At 39.1% G+C, this 14,444-nt stretch overlaps 1 protein-coding gene across 10 annotated transcripts in view; it reads right to left on the bottom strand.

The window, feature by feature from the left end:
* Positions 1–14,444, bottom strand: part of NAV3 (neuron navigator 3) — a 494,512-nt gene that overhangs the window by 77,188 nt on the left and 402,880 nt on the right. For 8 of the 10 annotated variants that reach the window (XM_080392484.1, XM_080392485.1, XM_080392481.1 and 5 more), the window contains 7 exons: positions 13,885–14,120; positions 11,771–11,925; positions 10,804–10,875; positions 10,178–10,374; positions 9,439–9,557; positions 6,479–6,682; positions 1,646–4,372 (listed from right to left, as the gene is read on the bottom strand). In XM_080392484.1, coding sequence (XP_080248610.1) covers positions 4,253–4,372; positions 6,479–6,682; positions 9,439–9,557; positions 10,178–10,374; positions 10,804–10,875; positions 11,771–11,925; positions 13,885–14,120 — 1,103 coding nt within the window. In that variant the 3' untranslated portion in view covers positions 1,646–4,252. Of the gene's footprint in view, positions 1–1,645; positions 4,373–6,478; positions 6,683–9,438; positions 9,558–10,177; positions 10,375–10,803; positions 10,876–11,770; positions 11,926–13,884; positions 14,121–14,444 lie in introns of those variants that run through there. The other 2 variants (XM_080392479.1, XR_013928956.1) reach the window with 2 other exon arrangements.

Raw genomic sequence — 14,444 nt, 5'->3', positions numbered from 1 at the left:
CTAGTCTATTCCCCCTTCTGTGTAAGATCAGCTCTACATATGTAATTTTTGACAGAAACTAATCTAATCCACCCTTGGAGACCTGCAGTGGTAGAGAAGCCATGTAACTCATCATATATTCCCTATAATATTATACACACATGGTTTTGTATGACATTCTAATATTCATACCCACGTTAACTGGAATACAAATATACCAATGACGTAAGTAACTCAACAGTGTAGCTGTAAAACAGAAACCTTCACAGAGGGTCCTACCAGGTTCTACAGAAGTCTGTTCTTGACAAAACATTACTTACTACCTTTACCTACAAACTAGAAGACAAAGTAAGATGATGGTTAGCAGATTTTTGAAGTCAGGAAAGCTGGTGGAGTGATAAATTAGACAGATACTGGTTGTAGAGAATGATCTGAATCATTTGGTAGGGTGGGCTGATTTGAATATCCTCTTTTAATGCAGATAAATTTGCAGTCATACATCTGAGGAACAAAGAGCATAGTTTATACAGACAGGATTGGACAAAGTATTTCAAAATGATGCAACATGAAAAGAAATCAGGGTCTTGGTAGATAATTAACTGAACATGAGCCTGCAGTAGGATGATGCAATTAGAGAGTGAATGTCAGCTCTGAAGCCTAAGCAGGGAAAATAAGAAGCGGGTGTAGGAAGGTGCTATTAGTTCTGTTTATAGCAAAAGTAAAATCACCACAGTAATGCCATGTGCGGTTCTCATACCCACACTTCAGAAAGGACACCGACAAACCAAAAAGTAGTCAGAAGGTCCTGCAAAAATTGTGTTGGAGGTCTGAACGGCATGTCTTATCATGAAAAGCTAAGACTGAGCAAGCTGCTCGTCTTATCAAAAACAAAAGCAAGGAAGACTATTACTTAAATGTAAAATATGTTTTTGATTGTGGTTGGGTTTTTAGTATAGGAAGAAAAGGCATAGCAAAAGACAGTTTGGGGTATTTTTCTCTTGAAAAGAGAGATTTAAGACCTAACTGCAAATAAAGCCCTTACAAAACAAATCCACCCAGTGAATAATTAGCCATAATGACAGCAAGGTGCTGGATGTTCTGCTCCGCACTGTTATGTCTAAGGGTCCTTCCAGGGATATGACAATTTCAGAAATTACAGACCTGCTGCTGAGATTTACAGCTGAGATGGTACAACTTGCGGGATCATAATGATCTCTTCTGGCCTCAAAGTCTGTGATTAGCTGACTGACATAATTCTAATTTCTTTCTTTGAATTCTATTAAATCATATTGATGTATACCTGCTGAGGAAGTAGCTCTAAGGCCTTCGAGTTTGAAAATAAGGCAACAAAAAATAACGCACCAGTTTTGTACAGATTTACCACCACTGAAATCAACCAACTTGTATTTGAAGATAATCTTGAGAACAGGGAGACTGTAAAGCTGTTTCTGAACTGCACAAGCTGTTCCCACAATGAAAACAGCCGTTAAAAAATCATACTGAATCCCTGGAACTAGAAACGGTACTTAATTTTGTTTTTACGGAGATCAGATCTGCTGAATACAGAAAATCGCATCCTTCAGTTTGCCATTTTGTTTGTATGTTTTTATATTTGAAATAATATCTAACCGTTAAATGGTCCTGACTGCAAAAACACCAGACTGTGTTTTCAATAAATAATTCCACTTTAATGGCAAAGTAATAATTTAGACAGATACAGTGCGCACACCTGCAAAAAAAATATACGCAAGCTGGTTTACAAGCTAGAGGAACAATAAACCAATAGAAAATACATCATCCAGTTAAGTCCGATGACACCAAATACTTATTATTAGGGCTTTACAAAGACTACAAAACTTTTCAGATGATTTATTTCACTGTTTCTGTCTATTTACATGATATGTTACATCAAAAATGTACAAAATATAAAATGTGTACAGACAAATGTTTCACAAACAATTTCTGAGTTGTAAACTAGGTGGACTCACTGAGATGTATTGCAGGAAGTTTTGTATATGTAGTATTGTGTGTTTGTGTGTTAAATATGGCAGGAAACGATTTGCAGGTTTGCTCAGAGCACAGGTACAGGAAAGAGCAGCTTTCCTTTAGTCAAGTCAGGTAAGATGTATGCGCTGACATTTTGCATCGGAAACAGACTCAGACGTGGGGGGTGTGATGTTGGTCTGACTGAATCCTACGTGCATAAAATCAGTAGAGTGTTGTTATTAGGGCAATAGCACCGTGTAGGAACCTCTAGATTCAGCGATGCAGCTCAGTGCCATTTGGAAACTGCATTGGTTAATCTTGGTCTTAGAGCGAGTGACCACAGGGTGGCCACAAGGAGTTAATAGCACCAAATACACATCCCGAAGGTAACATCCCTGGAGGTGTACAGTACATGTCTACACAATGCCAAAGCCCTTAGATACCTTCTTGTTCATGTGCACCTATTTTAACCGAACGTCTCTTGTGGTAAAAGAGCGTTTGTGATTATTCTGAGCAGTTTGGATGCAATCTGGTTGTAGCCTGCCGTGACGTACGCACTTAAAACATTTTCAGATTTTCTCTCCCCCCCACCCCACCCCACCCCCAAATGTATTGGCTTCATATAGATATTGAAACGTGCTGACTGTAGCATTGATAGCTCCTGCATAGTCATAACAACTGTAAGTACGGTACAAACACACCAGGTAATAACAGCTTTTAAGGTTTGCATTCTGTATTTGTTTGCAACATACAGGAAATCTCAGCAAGTGAAACATCTCTTAACACCAACAGAATAAAATACAATTTTGTTTGTTTGCTTGTTTCTGATTTGATTTGTGCAAGGCTTTTTTTTTTATTTTTCTTTTTTCTTTTTTTTTTTCCTCCAATATTTACAATACCCACCCAGTAGACTGTGCAAAACCAACCCACTTTTACAGTATAAACTCTTCCTCTTCCACAGTGGACATCACTGCTTCAGTGTTCTTTTATGTTGAATTCTTCATGTACAACAATAGCAATCAAAACAACATGCTAAAACTAGAAAAAGGAAAAAAAAAAACCAAAACATATATTTGTGCTCATGCTGCATCAAGTGCATCCAGCTCTGCTGGATAAGAATTCAAAACATCTATCCTCCAAAAACTCCATTCCATGGGACCAAATGGATTTAAGCCGATTTCCTCAGCATTTAGGTGGCAGTGGAAGTGGGTTTGGGTTCCTTGTGTATTTCTGAGGGTAGGCAGAGCAATCTATTCACAAGATAAAAATATTATATAGCAACTGTTCTTTCTCCTATCCATTACTTTAAAAAATCATGATATACAGATATGAGGCTACTGTGTTAACTGATGTTTTCTCATTATTAAATGAAGAAAAAAACAGTGTAAATTACCAATGGTTTAGGAATTAAACCAACTGTAAAACTGTTCTAGAAATCTGTTTTTTAAGGCAGTGAGACAGCACCATAAGAAATGTTCCTTCTTTCACTGAAAAGGCTCAAACAAATGAAGCCCTAAAAAGCCTTTAATCAGTGTTGGTTAATAATTGGTATAAAATTGTTGTTAAGGAGTGGGCAGGTGGTTAAAAAAGACCTTTGTGGTAAAAACAACTTTATAAAATCTGTGAATTGTGTACTAAAAACTTGATGGAGCGCATCACCGTGACCATGGCAGTTAGAATTAAATTGGCACTTATCCAGCATATCACAGTCATGTTTTCTGGTGATTGCACAATACTGTTTGTGCTTTCTGAGTTACTACCATCATCTCTGACTTGTTTTGGAATGGGCAGTAGCGTACAACACAAACACCACTGCAGTCCTGTGACCAGCACCATGTGGCACAACAGAGGTTAGAAGAGAATTAGAAGACTGCATTGTTCATGCAGCTTCTCAGGGTAAACTAAAGGAAAAAACCAGAAGAAGTTGCAGTGTAAACTTGTACAGAGAAACAGAGGCAGAGAGAGACTGAGAGAGAGAAAGAGGAAAAGGGGAAAAAAATATTCCAGTTTGGCTAACACGTGTGCAATCTGCTTAGATGCCCTTGGTCTAGGGCCCTTTCCAGTTGACAAACGGAGTCTCACTTGGCTCCATAGGTATTGAAATGCCTTGAAATTAAACTAATTCAAGCTTTCCACTTCAATTTTTCTTCCTGACTTTGCAAGTTAGGTCTCCTGCCTACCTACAACACACCATGCTCACTCAGGGACCTCGGCGTGCTGCATTAATACTGGCAGTGGTCTAGTGGAAACAGATTTTACCATAATCCTCCACCAAGGTTTGTCCCTTTCAGAGGGTTGATTCAAGGGATGAATCCAAAATGTCATCATGGTGGCTGGTGCTATCACTGTCACAGCTTTGTGCACTCGAATAGTTGGCTGCCTCTTGAAGCCTCATTAGCATATTCATCTGAAAGAAGAAGGCAAGTTTACATAATCTCATCTCATTTAACGCTGCAGTGACCATGTTAAAATTTAATTAAGCTCCCTTGCTGTATGAGGTGTGCTGGTATCTAGCTGAGGGGACCATACAAAAGGATTTCTGAAAGGGTAGGATGTCAGTGGCTCCCCTTGGCACCCTTTTCATTCTCTCCTGGTCTTTAAATAGAAGTTTAAAGGTCCAAAGAGCCAGAGGGATACAATGGAGATGTCTGATAACTCTCTTTAATTCAAGGGTGAGACTGGCTGCAGCTGCAGCACTGGCAGGGGAAGGAAACTGTATCTCAGCTGGACATCTGGACCCATATTTGGAGACAGTCAGGCTTCCAGATAATATTTGGATGGCATAGACACACTTCATTGGAAAAACAATTGAAAACAATGACACTAACATACCCCCTCTACAAGAGAGAGATGGGGAGGGAGTGAGAGAAGGGTGGACTGAGGCCATCTGCTGCAGAAGAGTCCCATCTGCTGTTGAGAGGCTGACCTCAGCAGGGGAGCAGCAACAGATCCTCCTACCAAGGAGAGGAGAGCCTCCACATAATTTGGGGATTATTAGAACCTGAAACCCATCTGAAAAATCATCAAAGAGCAGCATTAAGCCCCTGAGAATTACTTGGATACTTGACGCATAACTCTGTGTAACACTCGGGATATTATTTATAAAACATCTGCTTCTCCCAGCACGATCAGGGCTGCAAGCAATGTTGACATTCCTTTAGTGTTTTTCAAGGAACAAATATAATGCCATTACAAAAAAGCAGGCAATGAAAAACCAAAGAGAAAAAGGTATTCTTGTGTGTTTGTGTGTGAAGCCCCTTTTTCCAGTTTGTTCAGGAATCCTTACATCTCAATGGCTTCAACCTGCACAGCTTGTAAAGTTTCCTCTAGGCACTGAACAGCGTTTAATACTCTTTAATGTTATCAGGTAGCTTTTGCTGCAGGTTTAATAGGTATCCATCCATGTTTGAGAATACAGGATACATGCACTGGGTGTGACATGTCCTGTTTCCACAAGTGCAGTGTCTGTTTCCCTGTGAGCTCCACTGCAGGCAGAGGCAAGCCCTCCATTCACAAACTTCGACCTTCAGATACTTAGTCAGATACAGACACTGATCACAGTGCGCAGGGAGCGAGGGTGACGGGACACTGAGCTTGAGCTGCCCAAGTATTTTCACCTTAGTGGAGACGATGGATGTATATATGCTGGAATCCTGGCCAGTACACTCACTGGCAGCCCAAACCACAAGGTCAAACGATCACCCCAAAGCCTATGGACTGGGAGACAGGATCAAACGAGTTGATTTTCTATACTTCTTCAGGGTGCAAGGTCTGGTTTTGGATATCAAACACTTCACTGAGGCATAGGAGTCATTTTCTTAGCACAGATAAAAATTAAATGCATTTTCATCTGAGAAAATCCCTTTTCCAAGGGCTGTCTGTTTTACAGAAGTACAGTTCTCTAAAATGATATTTTGAATTGTGATAAAGGCAGTCTATAGAGAAAGCACTATACAATAACAGCGGTTCAATATATGCAATTTAATAGTCCATTATCAGAGGAGGCAATGGTAAACCCAAATGTCTGGAATCATATTTAAATAAAACAATACATGGCCTTGAGGGAAATCAACCTCTTATCTTTTAATGCCACCACACTTGCATTCCTGTCTTCAGTTATTTTGAAATATTTTGAGGGATGGGAGGATGGCTGTCTAATTTGCATTTCCAGTAAATTCACTATGATAGACAAGTTAGATAATGTGAATTTCTCAGTCCTTCATTTGTAGAATGTACAGGAAGGACTGCCCAACCTAGAAAGGTGTTTTTAGAATAAACGGATTATAAGTTGCTGAAGAGTGGTACCCAAACATTATTAACATGATGGTGATAGCTGCCCTCCTGCTAGATTTTCCTTGTTATTTTCAATCTTTTTAATAAATTGTAATAGGATTAATTTTAAAAGCCCATTTTGGAACAGGTACACAGTAGTTTTTTACTGTACAATGTACAATTTAACGTGTAACAGTAAAGTACATACTGGAAAGCCTTTTCCCTGAAGTTTAAATCTTACCAGGGGATCCCCTTCTGTATCAGTCTGTGGAACATGCTTTGAGGTTGTTCCTTCCTTTGCTGATGCATAACCTTCATAACCAACATCTTCTGGTCTTAACTGAAGCAGTGACGGCCACTCATGCTGTAGAGATGCAGAGCTCCATGGATAGGTATCAGCTACCCACTTGGAGGGATCTTCCCAGGGTGCCCTCTTACCGTACATCTGTATGATGGATGTAACACAGGTAAGTATCCTACAGAGTTTTCAGTACCAGTTGTAACAGCAGACAAAAGTAATCAAAATAATCTAAAATATTTTAGTAAGTGGTTTACTTTCAGATGTGCTCAGCACTTGGATATGATACCACATTCAAAAAACTTAATCTCCATTAATCCTCCTTCAACACGTGGAGTGGCTGTGAGTTGAAAAGCACTCCATAACTAGTGATACTTGTAGGCAACAGTGGGAGCCACAAGTTCTTCATGCAATGTGAAATGAGACCTTTAGGTAATTTGCTTAGGGCATATAGGTGAAATTAACTCAGACCTATCTAAAACATTCAAGTTAATTGGATTTTTTTTGAAGTGAATTAGGAAGTGCCAGTACAGATTGTTCTTTTCTCCTAGTAAAATGGGATGCAGAAGCAGACATCTGTCTACACCTTAAGTTTAAAATCTTTCATAAGGTTAAGAGAAGAAATCTTCAAATGGTATTTTTTCCCTGCTATGAAACACAAAAATACTTATGAATCTAGAAGGAGCACAGAGGAAGGAAGACAGAGAATACTGTAAATTTAGGTCTGGTAGCTTCCTCAGTAAAATGCACCCTTGTCCACATCGCTGTTCACAGGTAACACGTTAACCAAGAGCCCCTTGGTTGCTGCTTTACAGATTTCCTTTAGCTATGACAATGACACATTGGGATGGGGAGCCATTCACCAGGGCTTTCTGTGATTTCTTGCAGCTCAGACTCATGCAATCCAAGGAGCAGCATAATATTGGCAGGGCATACACTCATGGAGCATTTAGATGGGCTGCGCTCCTAAAGGGAGTAAATCAGTGAAGGATTTTAGTGTTAAAGCCAGAGAGATGAGTCATGCTTATCACTGCAACACCTGCTCCCAGGCACTTGCTGAATCCAGAGCTCCAGGTTAGGCAGGCACATTCCCTGTATTGTGCACAGAGATTCTCAGATTCTCAGATTCCTTCTGCCCTATGCTGAGGTTAGGCTGCTGTAACAGGGATCTGCCTAAATAAACCAAGAGGAAATGTTTCTCAGGGAGGTAGCAGGCTAAACTCCAGGCTGTAGGCAGCACCTCCCCTCATCTGACACAAACAACAATTAAATCTTCTGGAATATGGAGCAAGGCTTGTAAATCCTGTGTCTGACAAGTGAGTTTGCAAAGTACCAGGCTAGAAAGGCATTTTCTCCCTGTTCTTGGTTCCAGGAACATCTAATTGTATCTTGTAAAAGATTTCTCTTTGTTATTAATGATGTTATTCTACGGAAGCCATAAAAAGCAACTAAAGATTGGAATGGATCATGAAATAACGTATTTTCTTCTATATGCTGCCATCTTCTGCTTCAGAAAAGAAGTTTTCATTTAAGTAGGTACCCCGTAATACTTAGGAAAATATGAGCATGAAGAATAGCACTGCACTTTTATAGCTGGTCTAAACAAGTGCTGTTAATCTCACTGTGGCTTTTCTATCACATTTGGCAGTTTTTGCACAAGGCATAAACAGTCTATAATTCCCAGAGAGATAAGCAGTTTTAGGAAACTGAGATATTCAACAGGCAAGATTCTAAGCCTACATCACATCAATATGTCATGATGTCAGTACAAGGTGATGAAGAAATCACAGTTGCTTACACTGTTCTTTGATTTACCTATAACAATCCCCTCTGCACTACGTAGTAAATTCTTTCAGTGTCATGTGTGGCAAAAAACTGCCTTTCCACAAAACATGTATTCAGAGAACATAAAATTGCAGCACATAAAAGAAAAAGGGAAAGGGAGAAAGCCAAATAAATATTGGGGAAAGAAAGGATTAATTTCAAGATTTATGTTTGCCTAGAATGTGTGGAATGGTCTGAAATCTTAATCTACATGGGACAATTTACAGTGCTTTCTACAGCAAATCTATCTGTAGCCCTCTTTCTATTTAAGTATAAGAAATATTAGTAGTTCATTAACAATCAGTGGAACTACTGCTAACACCTAGCTCTGGAGCAGATAGGATAGAGGGAACTTTGAAGCACTCCAATCTGATGGCACTGTTACACAAAATGAGAATTATAGTCAGGAGGAAACGTTAGCCCACACAAAGGAAGAAAAAAGCAGAGATAAATCTATAAGAAAATACAAGCAGGGTTGCAACCTGTAAGGGCAAAAAGGGACAAACCTTCATGTTCAGCAGGGCCAAAGAGTAAATTACCTCAACCTGGCTAGATAAGGGCAATGGTTTTTTATTTTTTTCCTAAATGGTGAAAATATCCTTGTTCACAAGCTTTCCTCCACAAGGCTGTGTGCCTACATGTGTATGTAGGTGGGAGAGGATTACAGACCAAAGCTATTTTCTTGCACTACTGTAAGGGCTATTAACTTTTCCCTGTAGGGATAGGCTAAGAGCTCCTTGACTCAGGGAGGCAATCTGAGCTGCATTTAGCATTGCTGTGAACTCTTTAAACAGTGGAAAAAGAAGAACCTTCCTGCAGTCACAGAGGAGAAAACCTCTCCATAAAATACAACATATGCTAGTACCAGAGCAGGCAAAGCCAAATTATACATCAGAGTAAGGGCAGGTCGAGAGGACTTCAAGGCTGATTCTTAGAACCCCTCCACAGATTTTCTTCTTGCAGATGCAACAGCATTCATACTTGGATGTACTGGTTTAAAGTAGCTTGGAGAAAGCCTATGAAACTAATCTAAAAAAAAAAAAAAATATAAAAAGAATGCTGGGAAAGAAATGACATACCTGCAGTCCTTCTCTCACAGCTTCCAGGAGATATGGCACCAGGGAATAGTTCCAGAGGTCTGTGAACCACACTCTGGAGCCATCAACATCCATAGGGCAAGGGAGGAAAAGGCGGGGACCTAAGAAGTCAAGTTGTGTATTAAGAAAAGTAGAACTAGGGAACACACTAAAAATAATCTTAACAGAATTTAAAAAGTAGCATTGGAGTGAACTCAAGTGAATAGAATACTAATACAGGACCATAATAAGGGAGCTATCATTCTCCTGTTATTAAAAATTAACTATTGTCACTTTCCTCAAATCTAGAGCCTGATGATCGCTTACAAGTTTTATGGGCAAAGGTATGTGAAAGGATGTCTTCTTTGCTATTCTACTAAAAGACCTCAGGTCCAAGTGGTTTTATCGCTGTAATTATACTGCAGTGTGAAAGCAGGGAAAAAAGATTAAGCTTAGGAAATTTGCTACTGAGGTTGTTTTTTTGTATATTTAACTTTTTAAAATTATGACCATTTACTTGAAAGTCTTTAGTAACCAAGGCAGCAATACCAGGGAATACATATGCTCTCATTAAAGTTTCGATTTTCATTTCAATCTCACTGGCAACCAGACAGATTCCCCACACTGATTTAGTATTTCTCATTGAGAGATGACAACTTTTCAAAACATAGTATATCTTTCACAAATCTCTAAAATGCTCAGCCTGCATCCTTACTTCAAACCACTTCACCAATGGACTCACCAATGGTTACATCTGAAGAACTGTGCGTTTCTAGGAAGCTGTTGAGATGATGCCATGTTTTGGGGATCCAGTCAATGATTTTGATGAGCTCATTATTGCGTATATTCCTTTCTATTTCAGTCTCAATCAGTTTCCTTCTCAGATATCTGCCCAAGAAACCTTTAACAGGCTCTGTGTGATTAGCACACAGCACCCACCTGGGTAGAAAGGATAAATGTCAAGCAGCAATGAATAGCGAATACATAATTTCCTCTTAAACATACAGATGAAGGTAATGTCATAGGCTTATGAGTCTCATTAGTCACCAAGTATAAAACTGTTCCAATAGATCACATTATTGTCCGCTGTCACAACACAAACATTACAGGTTTCAGCAGGAATTCAAGACACCGCTGAAGGCAAATGGCATGCCAGAATGCAATTGTCTTCAGCAACTTGCTAGAGGTGCCAGGAGGTATTTCTTTCACCATTCCCCAACACCATTCAGAGACCCACCGGTACCAGGGAGACAGAGAAACTAAAATACTTTGCTGTGATGAGACACAAGATCAATGTTTAATGAAGAACTTGTCTGAGAAGCAGGGAGCTGTACAAACACGGCCACAGTAAATACAGAGTGAATGTACCTGAAATTGTGATGCAGCTCCAGATTTGGTGAAGAAGAAACTCCTTGGTTCATGGTTCCAATAATATAGGGGCTGAAAAAAGAAAAATAGTAGTTTTTTTTTTTTTTCTGAGAGAGAAGCCATTCAGATATTCAGAGAACATTCTATCTGCACTAAACCAATTCTAGAAGTCTCTGGATGCATTAGATTTAAAATATTTGAGGCACCCTTTTCTTGATGTTTATTCTTGTATGATTTCCCTTTCTGCACATTTGTAGTTTCTTAGTACTCTTCTGTAATAACTAAATAAATGAGGCAACGCTGTCCTCATGTACCTCATAATTTTGCAGTAGGCTTAAGTTTTAATTTCAGAAGCCAGTGAATCTCATGAGTAAGACACAGCATGCATTGATTTTATGAAGTGAAGTATTTATGATGGCACTTTTACAGCAGAAATAGCCAATGTTATAGGCCAGTATAAGTTCCAGAAAATGTTATTTTTATTCTTGTTTTGCAATAAATGACGGCCAGCAAACTTTGCACTTCTGCACTGCTACAGGAAAACTGTAGGAAGTGCAAGTCCGCCAGATACACAGCTGCTTCTGCATTGGCATGGTTCACGGGTTCACACATATTCCAAATTCCACTATTATAAAGTGCACTTCTTACTCTCCCATAAACTGTCCTCATGGTATTATTGAGCTTGTGTGATCTGATGGGAAAAAAGGGGTAAGACCCTAATTCAGTCATTTAATTACATTCTTAAATTGTGTGGTACGTCTACATGTCACTGAGATGCATGAGAGTCATATAAGTGAAGACACCTAAATACTTGGCTGAAGAGGGTTAAAATTATTCAAGCACATAAGGGCTTTGCTGACAGCCCATGGCAGTCTAAGTTTCTACTGGGACACGTTAAATAACAAACAGCTTTTACTGTTTTAATTGCAAAAGGTGTGTGAAAGGGGAGAGAAGAGCTACTACCTACCATTTATTATATTTACAGTTGAGAAAACCATTGAAGATGTCACTTAGTGAACTGATGTGGTGGAGGTTATCAAGAATTATGACCACAGGGAGGTCAGCACCATTGTTGTCAGCACTGCATTGCTCAGCTAGGTTTGCTAGGTATTGTCGCAGATCCTTCAGCAAAATTTTTTTTAAAAAACGAACAAAACACAACCAACCAAACAAACAAAAAACAAAAAAAGAAAAGATTAACCCAATTAACCATAGATGTAATTTCAGTGGAAAAGATTTTCATAAAGATAAAAAGGCTGCTACAGTTTCCCCACTGTGGATCATTCAGCTGGATCAGCACATGCAGAAAGACCTGCTTCTTAGACAGGGCAACACTGAAGACACATGCTAGGGGAAACAAAGGCAATAAACGTAAGGCAAGTGACCGAGGCATACGCATTCCTATTTGGTAGATAGATTCCTTAGAAACCTGCTGATAAAATATCTTCTGTCCAGAGGAAAATAGGTTGCAATGAAATATGCCGTTTCCAATGGACTGAGATACGTTAATTGCTGGACTGCCATTCTTATGAATGCTACATTTATATATCACCCCTCCACCCCACCCCTACCTCCCCAGTTATCACACTATCTAGCCTTATTAAACTGCTCCATTAGATATCCCTTTCAGCACTCTCAGTGAAAACCTGTTTGACCTTTTGGGGATACTATATCACACCTCATAATAAAATTTGTTGTGTAAATGCTTTTTTTCTGTCAGTTGTCTGGCTGCCACTTCAGGCTGGAGTAAAAGAGAGCCTTCCATAATCAAAACATTTCATATTTTTCTCAACACTTTGTTGCCACTGAATATCTGGCCTAGTCAAGTTTTACAGCTGTATCTCTACAGGTATCTAGGTTGGGAATACTCAGTATTATGGACAAAGTTCCTATTGCTCTATTACTTTCTGGATCAGGGATAGAAGAATCATTTCTTCTTTAATGGGAACGTGCAATATATTTTTTATTTTAAGAAAGATTTTGGTTAGGCTTTTTATGATCAGGTGTCTCTAGGGGAACATCATGGGTTTCTTCCATGGAATAGCACCATCTGTATTATCCAAACACACTTGGTATTCGACAATGTTATTATTTTCTTTTTTACTACAAACTCAAAAGTTCTATATAAATTGTAATAGAAACAAAGGAAAAGGAAAAAACAAAACCAAAACACATACAAGAAGCAATTTACCAGAAATCCAAAGGCTAGCTCTTTTGTGGGACAGTTTTCATTATAAATGTATGTGCTATAACAATAAAACACAAATACATCTCCTGCCAAAGCAAATGGCATCACAAATCCTCTATATAAAGACAGTGAAAAGAGGCTTTTTTATGGGAACGGTCCTCTTGCCCCTTTGGGATCTGTATGTTCTTCCTTCTTATGTTACGTTAACATTCATTATGTTTTGTGCAAATCAGAAAGCTCTGGGCAAAACCTTTCATTTTCTTTTCCCTGGGTACCAGGTTAGGTGTATACCCAATTCAGAACAGCAAGTCAATAGTATTATCTGTAGCTAGCACAGTAGTCATGCTAGAAGCTTGATAATCTGAACTATGTAAACCACTGTGAATGTGATGTGAGGCATGAGGCAATTTTTAGTATGGTCAGCTTCCTGACCAATGCACTCCAGCAACCATGGCAGCAGGTGTATTAATCCGGTGCTGATTAAGAAGCGGAACCCAAGACAGTAATTCAAAATCCCCATTCTGAAATCTTTGCTAACAATAGGCTGCTATTATCACTACAAAAAAAGCAAGTTAAAGTAGTATTACTATATATCCAACCTTTCTGACAAAGGAATTACAGGGACACTAAGAATTCAATTTATATGGGAATTTGACTCTGCATCCATCTTTACAGTGGGTTTCCTCAAGTGAAAGAAAATTCAGACTTCCTTCATAGTGCTTTGGTGGTTTGTTTAGAACAGAAAATTCTGGTCCCTGTTTCTCACTGGAATTGGAGACTGAATTCTTGTAGGAAAAAGTGCTGAGCAACAAAACAGTATGCCAATTAACAGGATCCACACTGCATCATCACTACAAATTGGGCAGTAGTTTATCTTTTCAGCTGTAACTTACCTTGCTTGACTTGTGATCTACATTAAAAGTTGCAATTGCATCTTCAGTTTTTTTTCTGCCAGATTTAGTTATAATATATTCAGCCAGCCTGTTAGCTAAATAGGTCTTTCCTGTGCCACTGGGTCCCGACAGAATAATTCTGTGATGTTCCATCAGTAAATTAAAGTACCGCTGGGTAATTGGCTTAGGAATTAACGTGTCAAACACAAAACTGTCCAAACTGTTTTCTTCCACTCCTGGGAACAAAAGAAAAGAAAAATAGCCTGTCTTCAGCCTTGCTAAGGCAGGTGTAGGTTTGGCGCAGCACCTGATGGCATCAGTGTTATGCTCACTCAAAGCGAGGTAATATACTTCTGCCTAAATCAAATTCATACCAAGGGCTTTGTTACTGTGGAAATGCTTACATCCTTTCACAGGGCCAAAAAACTCAACAATGGTAGTAGGACAAGATGAGTGGGAGAGACGAAATAAAAGTAAACATGAAGAGAAGGCTCAGTGAGGCAAAGATGTATGTTTCAAACACTACAGGCAAACATGACAAAAAAAAAGGTCAAAGTGAC

Source organism: Falco punctatus (genome assembly GCF_963210335.1).
Source record: "Falco punctatus genome assembly, chromosome: 6".
NCBI lineage: Eukaryota > Metazoa > Chordata > Aves > Falconiformes > Falconidae > Falco > Falco punctatus.
Note: the sequence above shows the minus strand (reverse complement) of the source record. Positions and strands in the feature narration are given on the sequence as shown.